Source organism: Pseudopodoces humilis, chromosome 1 (genome assembly GCF_049639895.1).
Source record: "Pseudopodoces humilis isolate 2021_Gansu_Grassland_sample_001 chromosome 1, ASM4963989v1, whole genome shotgun sequence".
Lineage (NCBI taxonomy): Eukaryota > Metazoa > Chordata > Aves > Passeriformes > Paridae > Pseudopodoces > Pseudopodoces humilis.
The window spans coordinates 113,232,827-113,258,823 of NC_142200.1; the positions used below are offsets into that span (position 1 = coordinate 113,232,827).

At 39.9% G+C, this 25,997-nt stretch overlaps 1 protein-coding gene across 6 annotated transcripts in view; it reads left to right on the forward strand.

Annotated features, from left to right (window-relative positions):
* The first annotated feature begins 2,895 nt into the window (after window positions 1-2,895).
* Window positions 2,896-25,997, forward strand: part of TOP2B (DNA topoisomerase II beta) — a 72,077-nt gene continuing 48,975 nt past the window's right edge. For 3 of the 6 annotated variants that reach the window (XM_088054610.1, XM_005518963.3, XM_014248486.2), the window contains exon 1: window positions 16,108-16,397. In XM_088054610.1, the coding sequence (XP_087910736.1) occupies window positions 16,332-16,397 (66 nt within the window). In that variant the 5' untranslated portion in view covers window positions 16,108-16,331. Of the gene's footprint in view, window positions 3,744-8,628; window positions 9,040-16,106; window positions 16,398-25,997 lie in introns of those variants that run through there. The other 3 variants (XM_014248485.2, XM_088054620.1, XM_088054626.1) reach the window with 3 other exon arrangements.

Genomic DNA, 25,997 nt, shown 5'->3' on the forward strand with positions numbered 1-25,997 from the left:
AACCTTGAGGAATTGCAGAATTCTTTAACTGCATCTGATAATTTGAAATCAGAAGGAAAAATAAATTTAAAAGTAATAAAGTAATTTTCTCATAATTTTGATCAGAATCTCTGGGGGAAATGTAATAGCTGCAGATAACTTAAAACAGTAAAGTAATTTAAGTCAATTTTTAAAAAGTTGCAGTGAATTAAAAAGATGGAAAAATGCCTTGCCAGTCTAATTAATGAAGAAGTACTTCTGCATTTATGAGATCACATGCAATGAATAGATTTTAGGAAAGAATTAATAAATAAAACACTCAGGCTGAATAGAGCTAATATGAAAAATTTAAATGGAACTCCTTCAGTTGTCTTTTGGAATACCCTATAAACAGTGAACACATGAATCTCTTCATACATAAGCTGTTTTAAAGACACTAATTTCCTGTGTTGTTCTCCATTTCAGCCCAACTCTTAATATATTTTAATTAATTATTTTTCTTAACCAGAGGTAACTCCTCATCCACAGTTGTTTAATGTTAACTTAGAATATCCTGAATTTGCAGTATTACGTGGTGGAAAGATCTGTGCTGCAATCTGCTCTAAAACTATGGGTATTAAGTTATGCTGGCAGTGGTACAGTACTGGGTGAGTGGTAGATGTTGATCAAGGCACGTGTAGGTAGAAGTCAGTGTTTACTCAACTTTTTATAGAGTACTTGGATAGCAGATAACTTTTTATAAGTTTGAGGAGGTAGAGATTAAATGGGGAAATGAAAAACACCGTTGCCTAGAAATGTATGGCTTAATACAGGTAAAATCAGCAATGTTTTCTAGGATCCAGCTTAGGTATATTTTACAGAACAACTGGCTGTCGACCGTGCCATTTGTTGGTGCCTTCCAAAGTTGCAACTGAAGTCTAACAGTGAAATCTTTTCTATTAAAGTTTACATTAATACTATCCTACCCAGTTAATGCTTGCAAACTAAATTGGGGGTGCATGGTTTCCATCAGAATAATGTGGGAGCCTGTGGACAAAATTCCTCCTTTCAAACAAACATTTGTTGTACTGTTGTCTGTCTAGAGTTGATCATCCAGTGTTGATTTCTTCATATCCTGTTTTGATACTTCATGCTTAGTAATTTCCTACACCACAGGAAGTTGCTGGGAAGATGTGTCCTTAAAATATATGAAGGAAGCCCCTTCTAGGCAGTATAGAAAGAAAGAAGAGGCACAAAGCACAGGTATGCAGGAATCAAACTAACTTTGGTATAAACTATATAGCTTAAAATGAGAAGCAAGTGGTGGAAATTGTCTTGTCTGATCCTGTATGAAAATCTGTCTCAACTTCTGTTATCTTTGGAAGATTTTTCACATATAGTGGGTTGGATTTAAGATATAATCCTTATTATGTGCAACATCAGGAAATGTAGAACACTAAAAATAAAGTGTGTTTGTCTCCATAGTGCGGTGGAATGAAAACAGATGGCAGGCAGCACATATGACTGCCAGAAGCTGGGAACACCCATTTGCAGAGTTCTTGCAGCTCTAAACAAAACAAGCCAAAACAAAGGAACTCCAAGAGGGGTAGAGATTGTTCCAGGCAGATATCAGGATATCTGTCCTCCACGCCCACACTCCTCATTTGTTTACCTTTGGTTGCTCAAGCTAGAAATGGAAGTATACTACTAGTTAAGAATTTATTGGACCTTCTTAGTATTTGTCCAAACTTAGCATTTCTTAAGTACAGGCATTATTTAAAATCTCTAGTTTCTATTGTAGGTTCAAACCTCTGGGTTAGGACAAAATCTGAAGTTTTGCCAGTGTTGTCCAAGCAATTTGACAACATAAAAAATGTGCCAATATTGAAGGGAGTTTTGTATGTCAGCTTCATGTCATTTGGATGGTTGAGAAGGAAATTGCAGACCGGTGTCTTCCTTAAACACAGCTGCTGGAATAGACTTGTGTCCTTTCTCTACTTTGAATATTTTGAGGGAATTTATTAAACATTATTGGCAGTTGTTGAGCTTACCTGGTGCTAGTTCTGAAGGTTCTTTATGGAGTATTACTGTTGCAAGCAATGCTTTATACCTTGTACCTTATGGCCTCTCTAAACAGTAATCAGTAATGTAATGTGGACTATGTGTACCTCTGTGATCACTGGTCATATAGTTGTCAACATCATCAGAAGGGAAGAGTAATTGCAATAATACCTGACAGAATTTTGGATTTTTTATGCTAGTCTTTGATATTTAATCCAAGCAGAAGGACAGTAGAGTAAAAAAAAAAAAAAAAGTCTTTAGTAGATTGAAGCAGTTTCTTTTTTACCAAAGCTTTTAATTTCAGGAGCAGAATTTTGAGACCTGCCAGCCTATATTATAGAACTTGGGAATGATTAATTAACAGTCCAAGGTCAAGTATATGTATTTTAGGTGTAGAGGTATTATGAAATGTGTAAAGGCTTCAATGTGACAGTGAATAAGACACCAGTGATTTTCTCCATTGTTAAGATTTTTATTCTTATTCTTGGGCTTGGGGGTTTTTTTATGGTAAGCTTTGTAATTAGGCTTTAGCTTTGTTTATTATTAGCCTGCTTCAGTTTCTGCAGCTTTTTTTTCTCATCTAATTTAAAGTACATTTTAATTTGCTTTAATTTATGTACGGAATTGCAGCTGTATGGTAAATACACAATGACAAAAAATAAGTTGGTTTATTTGGTAAAAGGAGGTGAAAGGAATAGATGGAAATATTCAGACTCAGCAGAAAAAAAAAGCAATAGTAATTAAAATTGATGATACCCAGAAACCAACAAAATTATGAGGACTTAATAAAATTTTATTGCAGAAGAAAATGTAATGGACTACATAAACTGGTGCTGGCAAAAGTAGCTTCCAATGACTGACCCTGTTTTTGAGACATTTTATTGTGTGTTTATTTATATTTAGGTCACTAAAAGTTTTCAGTAGAAGAAAATTGCTGAGACCAGTGAACGGCATTTTTTGAAAATCCATCTGAGATTTAAGGAATAAATATTTAAGGGTTTAAATAGTTTTTATTTTTACTAGTCAAAGCTATAGAAATAATTTTTAAAATTAAGAATAAGGTCCCACTTGTTATAGATAATGGCTTCCTTTGTTCCGGTGAATAATCTTGATCTTTGACTTTTGAAGAAGTGTGTTTAGTGACACATTGTAACCAAGAGCTTTAGGTCCACATTACCTGTAAAGATGTGAGATTTCAGTGTAGCATTGAGCATCTGCTTAGACTTGAAGCCCTGAGTCTCCTGTTAGAGGTCTGTTAAACTGTGGGAAAGATGATTTCACTATGCATTTTTATGGTAATGTTTCAGTGTATGTTCTGTTAACTTGACCCCTTTATTACATAATGCTGAGTGTTATTTCATATCCTTGGAACTTCAGTAATATAGTGTATTATCCTTGAAGTCCCAGGGGAACATACTTTCCCCACTGAAAATCATCAACTAGCAGCTTATATCTGTTGCAATCAAGAGGAAATGCTGGACTTACTTTAGATAAGCACTTTGGTAACAATATACAGACTCCCCTGTGGAACAGTCATAAAGAAATCAGCTGACGTAAGAAAATGAAGACATGGGAGAGCACTGTTTAAGCAAACTCGAACTAAAGTAGGTGGAACAGTTGGTGACAGTCAGAGCAAATGGAAACAGCAATGAAGTACAGAATGGAAGGAGAGAGCCTCACTTCTCACCTCTGCATTATTACCACTGTGAAGAGAAGGATGGAAGGTAATGGAATATATGTGTGTCTATGCTTGCATTATGTGAGAAGTCAAAATAACACAGTTAAGCTGCAGCAGCTTTTACCTTTAGCCAAAGTGCCAGGGAAATGTGTGGTATATAAAAAAGCAAAGTTCACTGCTGGCAAAAAGGATGTAAAACTTTATTGTCTGAAAAGGAAGTGCCTGGTTTTGGACTGCATTATGGACAAGAATTGTGGCGCTGTTCTGGTTTGGTTTAGTATGAAGCATGCCCCAAACTGGTTTTGATTTGTGTTTTCTTTAGTTAGGTTGTGTAGATTGGAGTTTCTGCCTGAGTATGCTAATTTCCATGATGTTGGCAATAATGGTTTAAAAGAAAATAGTCCCTCCTCTCCCCCCCCCGCCCCTCCCCGAACTAAAACAAAACATTCAAAATAAAAAATAAACACCCCCACTAAGGATGTAAGAACAGAAACAGGAAGTGTTAGAGGCTGCAGTTTAATTTTAGCACTAGAGGGTGGAAAAAAGTTAAGATCAATGCTGATTAATGAATGTCAAATTTGTATAATTTGGGGACTTGTTTAAGAAAAGCTAATTGTTTCCTTTTTTTAAATAAATATTTTTTGAAAGGAATTTGTATCATCATGGAGCCTTTCAAAACAGCCTTAGGAAGTTCTTGCCTAAGGGTCAGTTCTATGCAGGATCTGCCATTATAAGTTGACTCAGCCTCTAACAATATTACAAGTCATATCAGTTCTTCCTCTACATTTCAAAGTCTGTCTTTGATAATGGTATTTTTAAAATATAAATACATTTGATTTTTTTTAGTAAGGGTAAAACCCCAGAGTTCATATTCAGTGCAACAGACATTGCAATTTTTCTTGGCTATACACTGTAACTATATACTCTGCAACTTCATTTTGTAGTTTTATTTCACATTTTAAGGCTTGCTAGTAATTCATATTTGTACACCAGCTTGTAGGTGAAAAAAAAGAATTAATGTGTGACAGAAAGATATGAAGAAATGGGCTTTCAACCATACACAACATAAGCATAACTTTCTGAAGACACAGCAATGTGCATTTCTGGCCCACAGAAACAAAATCTGTGGTAGGAAACAGAATAAGAAACACTTGCCACTTTTCTATTTTTGATTTCATTTATTTCACATACAGGACTGATTACCAATCATGTGAGGAAATTGAACCTTTTGTAAGCATTCAGTGAAAAATACAAGGTTCATCTGTGAACAGAGCATGGAAACAACATGTATGCCAGTGAAAGAGTGGCTGAAAGATTTTGGATGTGGAAAAACAGAATATAATTAATTTCTAAAGATCATGAGATTTGCTGGCATGTGATAACCAATTCAGTGGAAATCAACTAGAACCTATTCTATTCCAACGATTGAATGTTAAATCCATAACTGGGGAATATTTTATTGGAAAAGTTGTATGGAAGTGACACTTCAGTCATGTAGTGTTACTTGTGGGTGGAGCAGAAGTAACTACGAGCAGAACTGGTCGGTGGATTTTGTGTTTAACACACATTAGAGCAAGAAAACCAGGACTAGCACCACATATTAGCATTACCTTTATTAGTGGTGAGATGGAGGGATTCTACAGTGAAGCATAAGCAGATGTTTTATCCTTCTTTTGGAAGTTTCCTTTGTTTAACCTGTGATACCAGCAGTCTCCTGGGGTAACCCTCACTGTTGTCTTCACTCTTAAAAGCCCTTCCAGATTTCCCTTTTTCTAAACTGGTGGTTTTCATTCTTTGAAGCAGTGTCTGCAGTGGCAATCAAGGCAATTTCCCAGTGATTTATATGTAAGATCTGGAGGCTTCTGTACCATCCCTGGATTCTGTCTTTTTCTCTCTTTCCTGGTGCATCACAGACTGGTACCCCAACCCCATACAGAGCCTCCATGTTTTCCCTAGTTTATGACAGCTGCTGTTCCCTCTCTGGTGGGCAGTGGGAGAAGCCATCAGGATGACAGCAGCATTGTCTGCTGAGGGAGTTCCTTGAATGTGGTCCTTTAAATCTACCACAGTCTTCGTTGCTGGAAGATTTTGTTCATCTCTTTCATAATTTTACTTCCTGTGTGCTTTTTGTGTTGTGTCTTTGTATCCTTTGTCACCCCCCTCCTCATGACATAGTCATAGGACAACTGAAACCTCAGCCCCTATCATTCCAGTAATGTGTCCCTCACTGGTATCCTCCTGTGTTCCCAGCAAGTCTACTGGCCACCAAGAGCAGCCCGCTGCAGGCCTGGTAACATAGGACTTTCCTCACATCATTTTGAGATCCACTGTTGCCCAGGAGCCCGAGAGGTGACAGATGTGTTTTAGGGGCCACAATGCAGGGGAAGGTGAAGGAGCAGACACTTTAAGGGAAGGGTTTTAGGACCAACACTGCAACCTAGTGTTTTGGTATGTTTATGCATATAGTTCAAAAGGGCAATGAGGCTCCTGGCCAAATGAAGTAAGCAGATTTTACTTCATGGGAAAATTTTTCTCCACACCTCATAGAAACGTTACAGAAGGAGAACTGAAGGAATTGCCATGGAAATTCAAAGAACTGAATGAATGATTATACATTGTTTGCATGTTGTGCTACAGGTATCTGTTGTAAGGCTATCAGAGAATAACTCTAACAAATGCTGAATTGAGAATAATATTTTTATTTCATGTCTTTTTAAAAGATTAACTATTGCCTTTTTATAAATATGCAAAGATCTGTAGGAGTGGAAATGCAAAGCACGGCATTCATGCCATTAACATGCTAATTCATCTGGAGGGAATTGAAAAAGTAGTTTCACTTATTTTATTTGCATAGCTAATAGTCCCTGCTAGTCTGTTACAGAACCTGTTAAGCTACCATGCTGTGGCATAGTTAACAACCCTGGAGAGAGCATCAACCTTAATGGTCGTGGGATGTCCCACCATGTACAGCATGGACTAGCATAGGTCAAGGGTAGGATGACAGGCACTGCAATCTTCCTGTTTGTGAAACACAAGACAAGGATGATAAACTAGCAGGGCAGATTTAAGCATTAAGTGGGAGCTGGAGGGAGGCGTGGGCGTGCTGTGTTCTGCATGTACATTCTGCTGGGAGAATGTTGTACTGGGCAGTTTGGGAGTGCTGTGTGCTGTGCCTGGCTAAGGAGATGTTTGGCTTTGTGGCTGAAAGCAGTCATGCTGGTTTGGTGAAACAACTCAGAGCTGAGGCATGTGCCATGGATTATGTGTGAGTGCTGCAGCTTGTGCTGTGTTCCCATGGGTTGGTTAATGTGCCTGCCTCTATGGCCTGTGTGCTCTGTCTGTAGTGTAATCAGAGAGCTGGTGTACTTCAGCTTTGCTGTACTTCATCAACAACTCTCAGGAAAGAAAGTATTGTTTCCTCTGAATTCTCTTCAATTCTGCACAGCAACTCAAAATTAATACCTTTAATTTTTTGGGAGAATGGATTGTTTGATTAGAGAGCTGAGGAAAGCTTTATTATTTGAGAATTAAATGTCGCAAAGAATCATATGTGTGCAATTATCTCTTAAACTTTAGCTATTCTATAACTTCAAGTAATTTCATTGTGTTTTCAGCCTTTATGCCACTGTGCTCTTTCATCATTGTTACTCATGTCCCAGAAAACTGAGTCCAACATATTTTGGGAGATATGATAGAAAATAACGAGCAATTATAAAAAAGAGGTTAGCAAACCAGTGGAATTCTCATGCATGAGAGCTAATAAGTGACTTTTTCAATAAACTAACTGTAGGATGTAAAGTAAAAAAAGAGCTTCCATGCTTCTTATCATGAGTCACAAGAGAAATGAACTCAGCAGAAAAATGTCATGTTTCAGTAGCGTGTCCAACATATCTCAAAGGGTACAGGAACGTAAAAGAATCTGTAATAATGTATCTGTCTTTTCCCAAAGAACTAACGTTAGTACTGGTTCCAAAGTAAATGGAATTCTGACATGGTTAGTGTCAAACAGTTTCAAAACCTGCTAGAAAAGACATTGATACATAAAACCCATTTTCTAATTTAAGACACATTAGAGGAAGGAAAATTTTGAATGGGATGGAAACTGATACTATGTTGAAATATCTGGGTAATGCGTGTTGCCTTTTCATGGCAACGACGAATTCATTGCACTTATTACCTGGAAATAGAAGAAATAGAAGAATGTGAGCAGCAGTAAAAATCAAGGTAAAAGGAACCACATTACTTTCAGATAAATTTCAAGAGCTTCAGAGCTTCCCACTCTTCAAAGGCTTTCTGCAATAAAAGCTTCCAGCAGAAGAGCATATGTGGAATAACAAAGCTTAGTAAAAAACCAGCTAAATGAAAAGGAAGGTGAGTTGTTATTACAGTTCTATAGCATGATGGTGAAAAGTTTGGCATGAGCTTACTATGAGGTCCAGTATAGGAAATGTATTCTCTCTAGCTGTTACCTATGAACATGGGGTATCACTAAGTTGTTCCTTGCAAAATTATTTTTTAAAAATGAGCAATATGATTATAGTATAACAGCAGATTTGTTGCAAAAATAGATATGTTGCTTTTTTTGATACTTAGGTCTGTCAGTAAGATAAAACATACAGTACCTTTGCTTCATAGTTTGCAAGAGATGAAGGAATACTGTAAAAGAGCTGCATTGATGAAAAACGTTTTTCTTTACTCTTCTGCAAGTTAAATCCACAGTAGATTTCAAAAAGAAATATATAGAATAATGAGGACTACAGTGTCCATATTGTTTAGGTTAAAACTCACACAGGTGTATGTATATCAAAGCAAGTTACTTTTAACACATCCTGTACATGAAAATCTTTTTTCTGGAACATTAAAGTGAATTCACAAATTACTAAAGCACATATATTCAAAGTCATTCAAAAGACTGTTTTCCTTCTTCACAGGTGACAGCCAGGAATCATAAATCAAAGAAAGAAATGCTGTGATCAGGATGCAGCTTTCTGAGGTGTTTAGAAATGGAAAGATGCTTTTGAAAACCGTGCTGGACTGAAGACCTAGACTGAGATTCCCAGACTCTAATGAAAATACGGCATAGCAAAGTGCTGGCTAAATGATGCCTAAGCAGTCAAGCACATTGTCCTGGCCAGTACTGAAATCTGTTGCTACTGTGACTTCTGCTACCTCTACCAGCAGTGGCTACAGTTATAGTGAGCAAGAGGCATATAAGAACCACTGATCCGGATGATTTTACTTCATGTGAAAACTGAGGTAATGTGTTCTTACATTTCTTTAAGAAAAACAGGAGTGCACTAAGGAGCATGAAGAATCTACAGAGCTGATTGGAGCAATGTAAGGTACGTAGTGGAAAGAGAATATTAGCAGTGTTAGTTGGGTAAAAATAGAACAGGAGACCATAACTGAAATGTAAAATCATATTTAATATGTTGCACTTGGTGCATTATTTACCCATTCTCCTAATAAATACAGCACAACTAAAATGCTAAGCAGAAACACCACTATTGAAAAAATCATGGAGGACAGCTGCGTGGTATCTGGGAGAGAAACATTCAAGACCCAGAAATACCAATGCATTAAAGGATCTAAAGGAATAACTGAAGATTTTTTACGAATTTCTGATCATCTTTGCTTAATAATAGTAGTAATACCTCAGGAAAATAGAAAAGTGCATGAAGCAGCTAGCTGTGACCATTTTAAAATATTGCTTGCTTAATCACCCAAGCTGTTGAATTACACAACTGCTACTGAAATAAATAGGAGCTGCTGCTGCTGAGCCTTGTTATAATTGAGGCCACCTGAGAAATTGTTGAATAGGTGATCTGTAACAAGTAATTGTTAGGGAGTTGTAAATTCAGATAATACTTATGGTTAAGTAGGTGGCTGAGTCTTGTGTATATTTTACCTGTTTAGCTATACTCTTTATATTTTTTCAGTTGAAGTATACATCTTATTTTTGTAATTACTTTCTCAAAGACTTCTGAAAAATTAATTTTCAAAAGCCTTAGAATACTCTGCTGACATAGGTAATCTGAAACAGTGCATTTAAGCAAAGGGATTAGTAAACAGGTAACTGGAAAGAACAAGCACTTAAGTCACCTAGAAAATACTCACAAAGCACTATTATTGCATAAACTTCCTTTTCTAAACCTTCCTTTTTCTTGTAATTGTCAGAAGAACATGGTGAGCACATTCCCTGTGCTGTGGGCTATAAAAGAGGAATTTAAATTTTAGGCCATCTAGTACCAAATCAAAAACACCATGGTCTAGTAATTCAAAGCACTAAGTCAGTATAAACTCAAGCTTCCAGCACAAATTTACTCTAAAGCTTTCTTCATTAATTTGTTGGATAGGTACATGCAGACTCTCTGTGGTTCTGCTATTCTGTGCTTGACTGGACCCTTCATAGTTACCCCTGACTTTTTTTTTTGTTAATTACTACTTCTTGTCTTCCCCAATTTCTGTGTTCAGGTGTATTGTTAGCTGATGTCCTCATGTGTGCCTACCCTAGTCCTCTTTCAGAAGGGTGTTCACAGGTCATTCATCCAACTCTTGTGTTGCTCTTTGTCTCAGATATTGATTTGCTCAAGTATTCCAAAACTTGTGGCCTCCTTCTCTTTTTGCCTTTGACCTCAGCATAAACTATGTGGGTGCACTGGCCACACTTCAGTGACATGCTCTGCCTCAGTGGATGTTGAGCCATCTGCCTCTCTTGAGTCTTGAGACTTTTCTTGGGCTACCACAAGAACCACACGACTCCCTTCTGAGAAAGGGAATGTAAATGCATGCCCTGACCTAGTCATCATTGATTCTAGTCAGCATTGGTGATACAATGAAGGTGTGCAGAAAAACATGTCCTTTCTCTTTCCTCATAATAAGTCAAAACATTATGTGCCAGAGGTGGTTGAATTTTAGCTCAAGAGAACAAAGTACCATCTCTTTAGACATTTCCCAGAATAGTGGGCTTCTCTGCTCATCATTCTCTACATCACTTATCCCCACAGATTCAACATATCCACACGTGCCTTATATCTTTCACCTTCCTGTCATTTCAGGAATGAGTAGACATGACCTTCTGCTATTAGGAAGCAGTCTTGATACTCAAAATCTATCCTGTCTATTTCTGTCTGGGAGACTGGAGAAATACACCGGTAATGAATGGGTGCCTTCAATGAGCAAGGAGAGTCTTGCTGGGCAAAAATGAATTGCCACTCACATTATCTTGCTTAAACAGTCTTGTTTGGGTGAACTGCTAGGAAAAAAACCTGCATGTTTTAGTCAAAAGGAAATTCTGCTTTGGAAAGAGAGCTTCTTTACAGAGGGTATGGGATAGAGGGACAGTACGAAATGGATATGTGGCTAACATCAGAAAAGCTTCTCAAGGAAAGCCTAGCATACTTTGCACTATTCATCACCCTGAGCTTGAGGGAGTGCCTTTCTGAATGGCATGCCCAAACCTTGCTGGTGGTTTACGTTCTCCACACTGATTCACAAAGGTGTAATGCAGTTGGTGATTCCCAGCCTCCAAATCACATCAATCTCCTCTCAGCTCAGTGTAACTCCTGAGATGGCCACTGCTATCTCATGTACATTCAGCACATGAAAATCAAAACACATCACCTCCATTCTGTGTTTTCCCCATTGTTTTTGTCCTTCCAGGCATTTGCATCTTTTCTGGCTGCCACCAACTCTTGTAAAAGACTCAGATGTTGATAGCGTGGATAGTAATCCTATTTATGTTGAGAATTCCTCCCGGTACAGCCAGCTCAGTTTCCCCTGCTTCACCTCTACATGCGACTTCTCTTGCTGTGTGTGGTCACTGCACAAGGGAGCTTTGTCCTATACAAGGAATTTTGATACAAATATATTTAATTTCTATGACCAGCCTATGCTGTATCAACAACTTCGTGTACGCTGCCCAGTGAAAGTGTCACAGTTTAAGACTGAGCTGTCGGTGAGGAGACTGGGCTTGGATTCTAAAGTACTTCTAGTCACAGATAAATATTTAAAAGTGACACAACTTCCCTGTTCTGTGTGAGAGACTGTGCAGTTCAGGCTAGAGGCCAAGCAAGTCGGTGTGATGGTCCCTAACAAAACTTGCAGCAGGGAGGTGGTGCCATCCAGGAGGAAGGAGGTGGGTCAGCACAGCAGTCCCAGCCATGTGATGGGCAGTCCAGGGTGGAGCCCAGGGGTCCCTGTAGCTAACGCTGGGGATTCTGCCAGATCTCTTCCCCAGCTACAACCTGGCAGTAGCACTCACAGCCTGCGCCGCTTCAGTTTTCCACACCTCCACCAACAGCACAGCACTTAACAGGTTAGTCACCAGAGGAGGAATTGGAGGGTAAACAGATTTTAAGCCATCCAAACCCTCTGTCAAGCTGTCACAAGTGGTACATTGTTTCTGGAGGATTAAGATGGAAATGACCTGGTGTTTTTGAAGAGACTGGTTGTGGAACAGTCTGGCCCCAGGAGTGGCTACTGACAAAAGTGCCATGGATACATCAGGTATGTAAAGCCTGGGCACAGTTGAGCTGAGGGTGTCAGGCAGTGCATTGACAGTGCACACCCACAGAAAACCACTAGTGTGGCTAATTCAACAAAGGGTTTTGAGATACAATTGTGTAAGAACACAGGACCTGGCTAAATTTACATCATAGGTGATCTGGCCATGGATAGACTTCTTTTAAATACTTTGCAACCATGGCCTGAAGGTCATTCATAATGCAGTACAAATATGTTGGTCACTCTTACATAGTATTGCCACAATCCTACTCATATTTGATCAATTATTTTAAAATTATGTTAATAAATTATAATGAAATTTTTAAATGCAGTAGAATATGGAAATTACTTTATTGCAAATGTAAATATTTAATTTTAAAATATGCAATGTTTGTTTATACCTCATTACAACTACATACAATGTGGAATGTATAATGTAATGGACATCAACTTAGTTTCATAAATATTTAGCACAAAATTGCACTTTTTTCTGTGTAGTTTTCAGAAAAATGAGAGGTGTGATCAGTCATTTAAGTAAGTGATTGTATCTGAGTACATTCACAGAGTAGATAAATGTACATAGTTTCACAAATAGTCAACTTTTAGGCCCTTTAAATCTGAGTCCAGAAAAGCCACATAGAAAGAAAAGGTTTTATTAGATAGTAAGTAAACTAGAAGTGGCAAATAACATTAAATAGATGGGAAGTTTGTACACACCAAGTAGAGAAATACTTAAAGATCAAACATACAGCTGTCTTACTGCTAAAATGATTGAACACAAAGTAGTATTATAGTAAATATTTTGCTTACTAAAAGCAGTAGTGAAACTGGTTTAAGTAGATCATTGTTTTGAAAGTCTGTAGGGTACTTCTGTTTATGTTATGGTCTACAACTATGAGGACAAGTAAATCTCCAATGAATTGAAATAGGACTTTGTGTGTAGTATCTCAAGGGGATTATTAATTTAAAATGTCACACAATAAGTGTGAAGTATTTGACATGAACTGGTAGTGCACGATTTGGGCAGGTTGCATTTAGCAAAGTAATTCCACTCCCATCAAAATGTTATGGCACTTGAATTTGATTCATGCTCAAATTTGCTTCTGTGTTTAACAGGGATCTCTTTCAATGTGATGAGCAATCTCATTTCGCTGCTTCACCTCTGCAGTCCACAGAAGCAGCTGCTTTTAGTCTCATGAGAACTGTGTCCCACAATCCTACATAACTAGCAATGTAACCACTCAGCATACACATATAAGCATTAGGGATAAAACCAACATCAACAGTAAGCCAGTAACATGCCGTGCAGCTAGCATAGTATAGGATGAGAATTAAGTAAAATCCAACCTGGACAAAGTAATTTCAAAGACTAAAGAAAATGCTTGGGGGAATATCAGCCTTTCCTCATAAATCTGCTCCAGCGTGACACAGACTGAACATGTCTGACCATGCACGTTCAAAGATCAGTAACTGCCAAGAAGAAGCTCCCTCTGTCTCTCTCTAATATATATGGAATTGGCTGCCTTCGAGTTAGATTGCTATCTTCTACTTGGCTCATGTTGCAAAAGGCATGCTTCCCACACTAAGGACAGCCTATTTACTAAACAGCTGGAGCTAACAAAAGCATAGTACACTAATGTTTGGGACTTGCTCTGTTGCTGCTGAATGCAGTAATGGTCCTCTAATGATGCAAAAATCTCTGAACAGATGCACTGCTTCTGTTTTCTCTGATCCTCACAATATTCATTGCAGCAGTTCACTGTACGTGGTTCATTTTAACAGGTCCTACATATAAATTTGAGATTTTGGAAAAAATAAAATCAACATGGTTCTAATCAGCAAGCTCAGAACTCTGAAGCACTAGGCATAACCCTGCAAGCGTTACCTTCTGGTTCTGCAAGAAACACTCTTTATCTTGCCAAAAGTAGAAAAAAACACAGCCTACAGCTCAGAGGTACATGCAGCTGAAATAAAACTAGGCTGGAACAGATAACTTACTGTCCCCTCTAGGCAGATGCCATTATTTTCCATAATCCCTGTGCAGCACTTAGATATTAGTTTAATAGGTTCCTTAGAAACTGGCAGAGTAAAATTATGCTAAATAAGCAATATTTACTAGAAATTCTTCTGATCCTTCCCTTGAGGCATAATTGAACATTACAACTGACTCCTCAAAAGTGGCTGTTCCATTTCCAATCCCTTTACTCCTTAGGAAAAGCATTTTGCAAAAGGAAAAACCTTTAAATTATTGCTCTTCCTTTGAAATGATTCTCTGATTTGTCTACTAGCTCATATGCAGTGCTCCTATTAATCCTTCCTTTTGAGACTTTACATTCTTAATAATTCAAGGAGTGGAAACAGGCTGGACTAGGTAGGTCCTTTGCATTTCACACAGCAGAATGAAAATTACTAATTAAGAAGCTGTGGGTGCATTTTTCTAAGCTTGTGAAAAAGTCTGATTATAATATTTACGGTTATATGTATAAGTATATATACACTTTTGGTGTAAAGTATATAAAAGTGTACTTTTTTTTTTTGTTCTGGTACCTAAAATTACATGAATTTTGGGCTTTGTACACACACCGGTTAGACCTAGGAAGCAGACGCTAAGTATTTTGGCCACAACATTTTTTTCAAAACGGCGAATAGGTTTGCAGTACACAGGGTTGTGTGTGTTTTGTGTACAGAACGGGCTGCTGTGCTGTGTGACCCTATATGAGGACTTCACACGGTGATGCTCAAATGCAGAATAAAGATCTGTGAGCTGTCCGAGTTAAAAAACTCCTCGGGCCGATCCCCTGAGCCCAGAAGAGGGCAGTGGATTGTAAACACTCTCCTGCCTGGGGCCCCGGGACTTCCACCCTGCTGCTCCTGCCGGAGGTCGCAGCGGGGGCGATTGCAGGGATCAATTACAGGGGCTGGCGGAAACGGGGGCAGCTGCCCGCCGTACCCCCGCACACCTGTCCCCCCTGCCGCATCACCTCTTCTCCGCCCGCGCCATCATCCACCTGCAACACCAGGGAAACGGGACAGCCGTGCTCTTCCAGTCCCCAAACCAATTCCCCTGTGCGATCACGGGGAACCGAGGCGTCTCCCTGCCCGCCGTCGCAGAGCGGGAGGGGTGGGCTGAAGGGAGCCCTTCGCTGATCCGGCAAATGGGCGCTGCTTCGCCTCCATCCCCATCCGTATCCCGATCCAACCCCTCACGCCGCCCCCCGCTCGTGCGGCAGCGCCCCCGTGCGGGCTGTTCGCGCCATGTTGCCACCCTCGGTGACGTCACATGCAGCCTCTCCTTCTGCCTTCTCGGATTGGCCGGCTTTCGCGCAGCCTTCCCGCCTCCAGAGCGCGATTGGCGGGCCGGCCCGTGATTGGCGGGCACAGGGCGCGGGGGGAGCAGAGGCCCGGGCCGGCTGTGTGGGGAGAAGCGGCCGCGGCGCGGACGCCGAGCGGGGCCGGCGCGGTTGTTTATTGTCTACGCGCGGTGTCCCGGCGGCGGCAGCGGTTCGGGGGCTGTGCGGCGGGAGGAGGCGACGGCGGGGGAACGGCACCGGGCACTGGGACGCAGGGTGGAAAGAGGAGGGGAAGAAGGAGGGGGCCGGGCCAGCTCCGGCTGTGCGTGTGTGCGGGGGGCGCGGAGCGGGGAGGGGGAGGGTCTGCGCGGGAACGCGCGCGCACGCGAGGGGCGGGAAGGGAGGGAGGGAGGGGGGGAGGGAGGGAGGGGGAGATTTTTTTTATTATTAATCTGTTTTCCGGGCCTTTGTGGCTGCGGGGGGGGACAGCCCGGGGGTGAGGAGGAGGGCGGGAGGTAGCAGCGCTACGGCGGCGATAGCGGTGGCGGTTGTTGCCCCCGCCGCCCCCGCCAGGCGAGGGGGCCCGGCCGTCGTCCCTTTAAACTAGCGAGAGCCGCAGGCCCGGCCGGGCCCTCCCTCCCTCCTCTCGCTGCCTCCCCGCCGGCGGAAGGGGGCCCTTGTGCGGGCCCCTCGGCCTCCCTTCCTCGGTGCTGGGGCGCCGGTGAGGGCGGGAGAGGCGCGAAGGGCGGGCGCGGAGCGGCCCCAGGCGCGGTGTCGGTGCCGGCCCTCCCGGCCGCCTCCAAGCGCCCTCGCCTCGGCTGAGGAGAGACGGGCAGAAAATGGCAAAGTCTGGAGGAGGAGGAGGAGGAGGCGGCGGCGGCGGCAGCGGGGGACTGACTTGGGTGGTAAGTTGTGGGGCTGCATTTTGTTGTTCGTGGGTTTTGCTACTCGTGTTTTATTATTATAATTATTATTTCTGTTTGCGTCCCTTGCGCGTATGGAAAGAGCGCGGGTTGGCTTTGAAAGGAGGGAAGAAGCTGAAGGTTGGCGTGGAAAGCGAAGCGCTGTAGAGCCGCCGCTCGGTGGAGGGCTCCGGGGTAGGAGGAGGAAGCCTGGGCTTGGAATTACTGTTGCAGGAGGGGAGCTTTTATCCCTGTGAGGGACTTCTCGGGGTCCTGGGAGCCGTAGGGAAGAGGTCAGTCTGTGAGAAAACAGGTGGAAAGCTCCTGCGGGGAGCGGGTGGGTCATCAGGGCTTGTCTTGGAAGTCGCTGTCCTCCAAAGCGAGGTATCTGTCTGTCCCGCTAGAGTTGCAGGTATTACCTCTTGTCCCTAGAGCAAAGCCTTTGCGGGCTAGCAGAGGGTCTCTGTGTTGATCCCATTTTCTTTTCCAACTATGTGAAAGGACAATACCTCAAGTTCCCAAGTTTCAGAGACAGGAAGCAGGCGCTATGTGCTTGCTATTCCATCTTGGCATTCAACTTCATCATCTTCCAAAAGTTGTAACTCTGTAACAGACCCAAGAAAGGGGGTGCTTTACTGCCTTGCGTGGATTGGTCGGAAGTATTAAGATTACAGAGGGTGCTGGTGATAACTGACTCTAGAGCTGGTGAATCCTTTTGAGCCTCCTTATAGTCCTTTGAGAGTACAAGTCCTGGCTCCCAGTGCAGAGGTGCTCCCCTCGCCAGTAGTACGAGTGGATGCTCTCAGGTTTTGGTGAGACCTGAGAGAGGGAGGAGCCAAGGTGACCTGAACGGTCTAGTTCAGCCCATCACTAGTTCCCCTGCCTTTCTCTTGCTCAGCATAGATGGGTAACTTTAATGTTTAAGCAGAAGACAGTACATCTTGATGGAGAGGTGGTGAGGTATCTTTAATCAGACATGTGTGCTTTACAGAGGTGGGAACTTTTAAAGTTAAACAGAATAATAGCTAACTTGTTCTTGTCTACATCTTGGAGCTGCTGAAAAAGAAGTATTATTGGAGTGAACAAATCCTGTGTGTTCTGATGGTGGACTATTTCCATGGCTCTAATTACTGCATTTTATGTTGGTAATTCTCTTTAATCTTAAGGAGCTGGCACCATGGAAAGGTATATTAAAAAAATGTGCAAGTTTCTGAGTGTGCCACTTGAAATCAGACAGTTTAGGCATGGGAACATGTCTAAGTTGAGAAGCTAAAGTTATTCTTTCTTTCCACAATACTTTGCAATCTTTGTCAACTATGGTCTTTGGATGGCTCCTCAGAATTAAGATTTTACCATGTAGGTTTGACCAAGTAATTGAAAGTTTTACAGCTCATACAGAAAACTGCAGAATGAAGTGTGAAAATTACTGAATAGGCATTTTTATGGAAACGTGTCCTTAAATGTAATGGGGTTGAAATTATGGTGAGTCAACAGTTTCCTACAACTGGAAATGATCAAACTTTTCATTCTCTAAAAGCAGTAAAACTTAAAAGTGTTTTTGTCAACTCAGAGTAGTTGTAGGGAAATAATTGGATTTTAGTTGAGGCTATGTTCATTTATTTTTTCAGAAAACAGTGGGGCGTTCTTTCTTTCTCTCACGTGCATTTTAAATGGTGAAGGTGGGATTTCTGAGCCAGCTACTAAAACCAGAGCTGTTCCATGTCAGCTGTAGAATACTGGCACACAAAAGAACAATATTGTTGTAGCACTGAATTGGATGGGTCCATGGCCAGTGTGCCAGGCTGGAAGAAATGCTGGTTTAAGTGGTTGTTCATTTGTAGATGATCATATGCTATCCTTGAGGAGGGTGAGAGGTACAGAGGTAGGGACAGAATAGTTTCAGCTGTCTGGCTTTAATCTGCTTGCCATATATCTGCTGGGTATGAAACCATTTGCAGTTTGGTTGTAGGTCGTTTTGAAACCACCTTGATTTCTTTAGAATTCTTGCTAGTGTGTTGAAACCACTAGGATGCTTCTCTGTCTGAGTAATGTATTCTCTGTAGTTTGTGGTTTCTTAATAAAACCATGAGTTAAACAATTGTAGGGTAACAGAAGAAAGTCTGGCTCTAAAGATGAGGAAACACTTAAAACTTGGTGGGATGTTAATTTATGTTTCAAACTAGCAGATCTTGTGTACATAACATAGCTGTTCACATTTTAGTAAAGAGTTGTGCTTGTAACTTCAGCTTTGGGTGTGATTCAAGAGCATGCTTGTAGGTAGGAAAGAATTACATGCAGTTATGAAAAAGGAAAGGTACTTCCTATAATAGAGAATTCACCCTAGAGTGAATTTCATAATGAGACATCATATAAGCATCAGTTGATACCTATTTTTACTTTTAAAAGCGAGAGGAGTTAAATGTTTATGGAAACAAACAGTAAGTCATCTGCATTTTCAGCTGTAACAGAACTTGAAGAAATATATCTAGTTAGGCACAATTACCAGTGATGGGAACACATGAGAGTATAATAACTGAAAATGTTTATTGGGAAAGTAATTTAGCATTATTTAACTGAAGACAAACCAAGATAACCTCTAATTTATACAATGTACTTGCTTGGGTTTTTAATAGCTTCTCTTTTTTTTCTTCATCTGGTTGATTATTTTCTGAAATCAACTTGAAGCCCTGCACTCTAATAGTTGGTACAAGGTGGAGTTTTAACAGAGTAATATAAATTACTTTTAGCAGGTAATCTCCACGTGTCACTCACAAAAGTGCTAAATTGTATTAAGAGTTACTTACAAAAATATGGATTTGTAACTAGGAGAGTTTTCCTTGGTGAAATGTAATGGCATGTTCTAATGCTAGGAAAGCTTTCTGTGAACAAAAGAAATAATTGTTTAGTGTCTGTGTGTGTTTAGGACCTACAGAAAATGAATTGTAATGGCACAGTAATAGCACTTAATTTATTTTTTTTTGTAAATATGCCTTTTATAGTGGAAGTGAAGTCATTGCAAGTAACACTTTGAAGTGCATTGGTTCTGATGCAATGGTAATGCCCACAAAACTGAGTATTTCAAATAAGCAACATTTAATCCCTTCAGTCAGTGTTTTCAAGACTTTCTCCTCTACCCTAAGAGCTATATGAGCCTGATAAATTGAAGCTGAGAGTGCTGATAATAATTTAGGACTCTGAACTCTACTTCTACTTTCCTGTCCTTGGTGAAAGGGACAGGTTTTGGGTCTAGGAAATGCTAGCTTGAAGTGAATATATGCCAAGTGTTCATGTGACTTCTTTTTTGAAAAAATATCATTAATATCTGCTCCTAGATGGAGTGGAAATATATATATTATTAGTAGATTAGTATTACTATTATTAGTAGATGGAAATATTGCATATATTTAGGTTATACTTGTTTGAATAAATACAGTAGATGTATATTGGTAAGTGAGAAGAACCAGCCTTTCAAATAATCTAAATTCAGATATAAGCATCTTTCAGAAGATTCAAAGTTTACTTTAAAAATAAAGTTTTTTAAAAATCTGAAGAATGTATGTAATTGATAAGATAGTAGGCTCAATTTATTTATTTTTTTTTAAAAAAAAGCTCCAACAAATAAAGCCCACACTAGTCCTGTTAAAGGGACCCTGTCTTTCTTTCACTGTTCCGTCTGAAATCATGTACTTTTAACTTTAGAAAGGGATGACTTCCAGTTTGATTTGGCTTTTAATATGTTCTAAGAGGATTAAAGCAAGTCTTCCTTTTGAATAATGTCTGATAACTTCTAGTGACGTGCCATAATTCACTGGTTATGGCTTCTGCACCAGGTGGTTTCTAACTTTATGGGCAGGTTTCTTGTGTCTGAAATCTGAACTGGATCTCTGTTGCCCCAAGGATCTGCCCATCACCCCTACACTGAGCTTTGACCGTTCTTCTGATTTGGGAGCAGGGGCTTTTGGATGGGAGCAACACAGGAACTCCCTTTTTCTGCCAATATAGTGCTTGGAGGGAGAGTGTTGGGCTCTGACGGCGTCCCCAGGAGTTGCATTGCGTTACCGCTCTATCACGGGTCTCTTTCTGTAAGCTGTCAGGGTTCTGTCTGCCTGAAGTACAAACAGTTGGCAGATATGGTCAGTAATAATGACCAAATCCTAATGAAATCTTGTTTTTTGAAATAAGCATTACTATCCTAGAGGTGAACCAAGGGTAAGTAGTCCTTTATCCTTTTTATTTGCTGTTCATTACTATGTGCTGTTCATTTCAAAGGAGGAGTAGGTGGTTGAAGTTCCTACTCCTGAGTCCGTAGACCTCTTTAGCTGCCTCTGCAGACCCAGGTTGAAGCTCAGAATTAGCTTCCTGTTCTTTCCATTAGTTTATCTGGATCAGGCCTTCTGTTTCTCTGCTGGCTGCAGCTGGGCTGGGACGCAGTTGTCACATATGTAACACTTGTTACATGTGCTGTTAGTTTGTCTTATCTTTCCTCTGCTACACTGTGGTGTCTGCAGAGCAGGCGGGGCATGGTGGAAAAGTCTTGTGTTGTTGCCAAGCCTTGTTTCAGTGCTCTTCTCTCGCCTTAATATAAGTGTCTGTCTTTTGCTATTATGGTGACCAGAGAACTGGGAGGTTTTTTGTCCTGTGTGTCCTTATCCTTCCTCCCCCTCCCTTTTTCACAGCTGTACAATGAAAGGAAGGTCAGACCTGAAATACTTGCCCTAGTGTATTAATATTAATATTTACTTTTACTAAACAGAATGCGTTTTGAGCTATATAGTTATGTCCAACAGTTGAGGGGAAGCAGCATTCCTTCCTGGTCTTGTAGTCATGATTCCACTGCCCTTAAGGAAGCAGTGCTGTAATGAGATGTCATGACTCTCCTAGATATTCTAGCACCAGAGGGAAATGCTTGTGGCTCAATTGGGCGAGTCAGACACAATAGTTCTGAAGAGGGATTCCTCAGATGTTTTGGTTTGCCTCCCCCCCCAAAAAAGTGGCTGCTTCTTATCCTACCCTCCCCACCACCAATCATTAAATACTTTTTTAGTCCAGTCTTCTTGTCAGAGTGCTGAATAATGCAGGATCAAAGAAGTGATAGAGGTGATATCAAGTGGAGGCTTGGTACTGGAACAGGATCGGGCCCACATCTTTGACAGCAGCTGTGTCCCACAGCTCAGTACATGCATCTGCACCCTCTATTCTGAGCTGGGAGGAAACCTTGTCCTGGCATAGAGTGATGAATGCATAGGAGCGGGGAGCTAAATTGTAGCCAAGTCTAGGAAGGAATGTATATCTCGGGGTTTGGGGAGGAATTGATTTTAGAAGGTTTGTGGGCTATTACTTTAGGAGTTTGGTGAGGAAAGGTGTATGTTGGAGCAAGTGCACTGTGTTAATGTTCGAACTGTGAGATTTGTGTGTGTGTGTACATTTAATTTCTAAGGTGCCTGTGTTGTAATTACTTTATTTGGACAGATAAAGTAACCTTTCCAAATAAAAGAACATGTACATAATCTGAGATAGACAGCTTAGGTCTGAAAAAATTACTGATTAAATTTAGTGTTTCATTTGCATTGACTTTATTTTTCCAGAGGTTTTTACCTTGCATCTAGATTGTCTTCTGTGTCTATGTGCAAAGGCAGTCTGCAACTGCATGTTTCAGTTAATGAAAAGCATATGAATGTGATTCATAGCTGATGGATGGGAGCAATTCCACCCCTGGGGGTGAGATATATTATAGAATATATATATAGAAAACTTAAGAATTAAAACTATTATAGAAAACTTAATTTACTGTTTCAAATGAGGAAAATTTCTTGCAAGCCACCCACAGTGGAAATATTATTCTGTGTTGAATGTTTTCAAAAGCAGATTGAGCAAAAAAAATTATGTAGTTCAAAATGTGTATAATTGTGTGAAGATGTTTCTTTTGAAAATTTCATGCTTGCAAACATAGTGGTGTCTTCTCAAGTACTTTTACTGTAACACAGGTATCTTGGAAGAATTCATTTTAAGGCTAATATTCCAGATTTAAAGTAAATTCTAAATCAGGACATAAAAAATGTTATTACATAACTTTGAAAATAAATACTAAGATTTGATGTATGTTTTAAGTTCTAGCAATAAAAACAAGGTGTCAAGATCAAGCACCAAATATTTATTTCTATTGCAAATATAGAAAACTGTTGCACATAAGTAAGTGATAAACCATCTCTTAATAATTTTTATTCAAAAGTGTTTCCTAGCTGTTTTCTTCAGGTATTTCAGTAATGAGTATTCAAAAATTTGGTGTGAAAAGCAGAAAAATATTCTTCTTCCCCCTGACAAGTGAGCATCAGATCTGCTGTTTTTAAAATTTCAGTGTGATTGCATGTGCTTTTACTCTTATGAACTAAGTCCTTTTAAGCTGTGTTTTGAAGTGAGTTGTTAACTTCTTCTATGATATCAGCTCATCTAGTTTCATTTAATAAAGCTATTTTAATATCCTGTCTGTGTCTCAGTGCAATTCCAATTTACATAGAAATACATTTTGCCACTGAAAATAAAGTACTACTTCTATTTTTTTTTTTAATTTGTGAAAGTGATAAATCTATGTATTTGTTACACTATGCACATCTAGCAATTTTAATGGGTTTTTTCAGCAAGTAGGAAAAAAGGGTGTTAGCCAAGTTAGTGTAAAATCTGCTTGAGCTAGAACATGTTTGAAGGGTTCAGACCTAAACACCAGATCTATATTTTCCTTTGGACATAATTAAAAAAGCTACCTTAAAGGAAAGAAAATATAAAGATGTAAAAGAGGATTAAAATGCTTAAACTACTATTTTTTTTTCCTGATTTGTGAAGTAGAATTGCAGTTGAGATATTAAACAGTCTCCTCTCATGGACCCCACATGTCTTGATTTCTTTTGCTCTTCTTTGGTGAATGAGTGGGCCTAGTTAGTATTGGGCTTCCTGTTCCTTCTTCAGATAATAGAAACTTGTGAGAAAAGCAAATGTATGAAAAAGTGGGCAAATGTCTATATCAGTGAAGTGCCAGAAACTCACACCATCTTTCTCGTTCTTTGAAGGGTCTTTAGGAGAGAGCAAGAAATAAAATCTTCTGGTCATGACAAAGTACGTAAGATAACACTGAGGAGTTATTTTCCTATAAATCAAAAGAAGCTGAGATAGAGGAAAAAAAAAAATAAAAAAAAATTCTTGCAACCAGATAACTTGATATGTAATGTTTCTATAAGAGCAGTTAGAATTCTGGGGTCGTCCCCTAAGCAGGGCATCTTTACTTATGAGAAATGGATAGGGTGAGCTTCACTGGAGATATTTCCAGCTGTGTAATCCATGGTAGCTCTGGGCTATTTGGAATTTTTAGGAGCAGTAGTGCTGTAGTGTGTGAACACTTCACCCCTGTGTTTATTCCCCAGTTGGGTGCCGTGATATAAAGGCACAAGAATGGCAAGGTGTCTGGGGAAAAGTAACTTTGTCTCAGTCCAGCTGATGTAGAGAGTTCTGCTACCTGTAGTCATTCAGGCTGTTACTCCATGCGTCAGCACAGAGCTTTTTGTCGGCTGAGGTAGTGTTTTTTGTCATACTATGTTTAGTGTTTTCCATCACTCTTGTGTTACAGCATCATCATGGGAACGTTGAGATGTCATGTCACAATCTTGGAGTAAAAGGGAGGCAAGTTGCTTGGAAGAGAGTGGTTGCAAGAAGGAGTTTTTCTTTTTTGGTATTAAGCAGATGCAGAAGAGGGTTTTTCTTAAAATCTCAAATAGGAGACTGTAAGAGCATGTGAGAAATTGGCTGGGGGCAGAGGAAGAGGTTCCATACTGGTTTGCTGGGGGAGTCAGAAGCAAGTGGTCCAGATGCTTGAGAGAAAACAGATCTAAAGTTGTATCATGTTAACCTGCCCTTCCTGGTATTAGTTAAGTCTTTCAGAATATGCCATGTAGACTTTCCTCTTTGATATTTGAGTGATAAGCATACATGTCAGGTAGCAGGTGATGAAAATGCAAAACAATTTAAAAATTAATCTCCAAATAATATTTGAAGTTATTTTATGAGTCTTTTATATGGTACCTTTATGGAAAGGTTGATTCTTCTGCTTGCCAAGACACAATTCTCAAATAGCAAATTAAAGGGTACAGTTTTGATGATCTTCAAGATTGTCAGCACTTTTAATGAACAGTCCTGAAAGATTTTCCTAATGGCTTCTGCAGAATGTTGTGGGAGGATGAGTGGCTGAGGAAGAGAAGGGAGTTTTAGAACAGCATTAAGTCATTATTGACTCATTGATGCATCTGTTTTCTTCCTTGTGAATTGCTGTCAATGTCTGGAACACCAACCCTCTGTTCCTTTCTCATGGAATTTACTACAGGATTGAGACTAGAATTTGTAGTATATTTATGAGGCTTATAAAACATTTCAAGGCTTGTAAAGTCTCCAGAGGAGGAGTAGATGTTGCATAGTAGGAACTGGGTAATTAAACTCCAGCAACTATTTTTTAAGGGAACACTGGATTCATATTTTTCTTAATATGGCAGAAAAAAATAGATTTTTAAACTAGAGAATACCAGAAAATGTGGCTGTATTACCATAGGTGCTTCTAATTATAAAAAAGTAGTTTTTAGTGTGGACAAAATGTAGTATGGGGTATTGAATGTGTAGAGTTTGTTCAGTGTTTGAGATAGTTTTTTTGGAAGGAAAAAAGCTTATTGTATGTGGTTTACTTGTGTTAAGTAAATATGTTGCAAGTAAATATACTGCTTTTCTGTGGAACGTGCCAGGAGCAGACTTCTAATAGTTTCTATTGATCATATTGCATTACTTTTTAGGGCACCATGTGTGTTAAAATTATGAAAATCCCATGTATCACAGTCAAGGTATTTTAGTATTTCAATGCAAGGTAGACAGGCAAATAACATAAAGGTATGTTATTATAAACAATTTCTAATATACTGATAGGTACATTCTAGAACATAAAGCTGTTGCATTGGTGAGAATTTAAGGATTTGCTTCTCTTGTTCAGCAGGGGATTGCTTCCCACTGAAGAGTGCAGTTGGATAAGTAACCTCTAAATGCTATTTGGGCTCTCCTCTATTACTGATGTGGTGTGACTGGTAGTACTGAACCTGACTAGAATAGTCTCGATTTGGGGTGCTCTGTGAAATATAAACTTCATGTATGCCAGTTAACATGAGCTCAAAAACTACCCTTTTGGGTTTGTTCTCCCCCTGTGCTGTCTTGCAGCATGAACATTGTGAAAGTTGCCTTAGTCCTGCCCAAAGTTTTTCCTAAAGTTTGTTTGTTAATAATGAAGATAGGTGAGCAGGGAAAAAATACCTTGCAGTGTGATATGGGTTCAAGCTGTCCATAGAACCCAGAGCAACTGAAAGAAAATATCACAATACTGATGTGGTACTTGATATACAACCTGTATGGGTTTCAAGGATTTTGTTTTTCAGAAACAAAAATCTATCAGGTTGTGGCAAGTGATCCTTGAAGCTGGGAAATGGAAATGTGCTGGGAGTCTGGAATACTTTCACAGTGCTCAAACTAGTGATGCAGTAAAGCATTAGGAAAAGGTAAAGGATGTGCGAAACACTGAGTTATAAA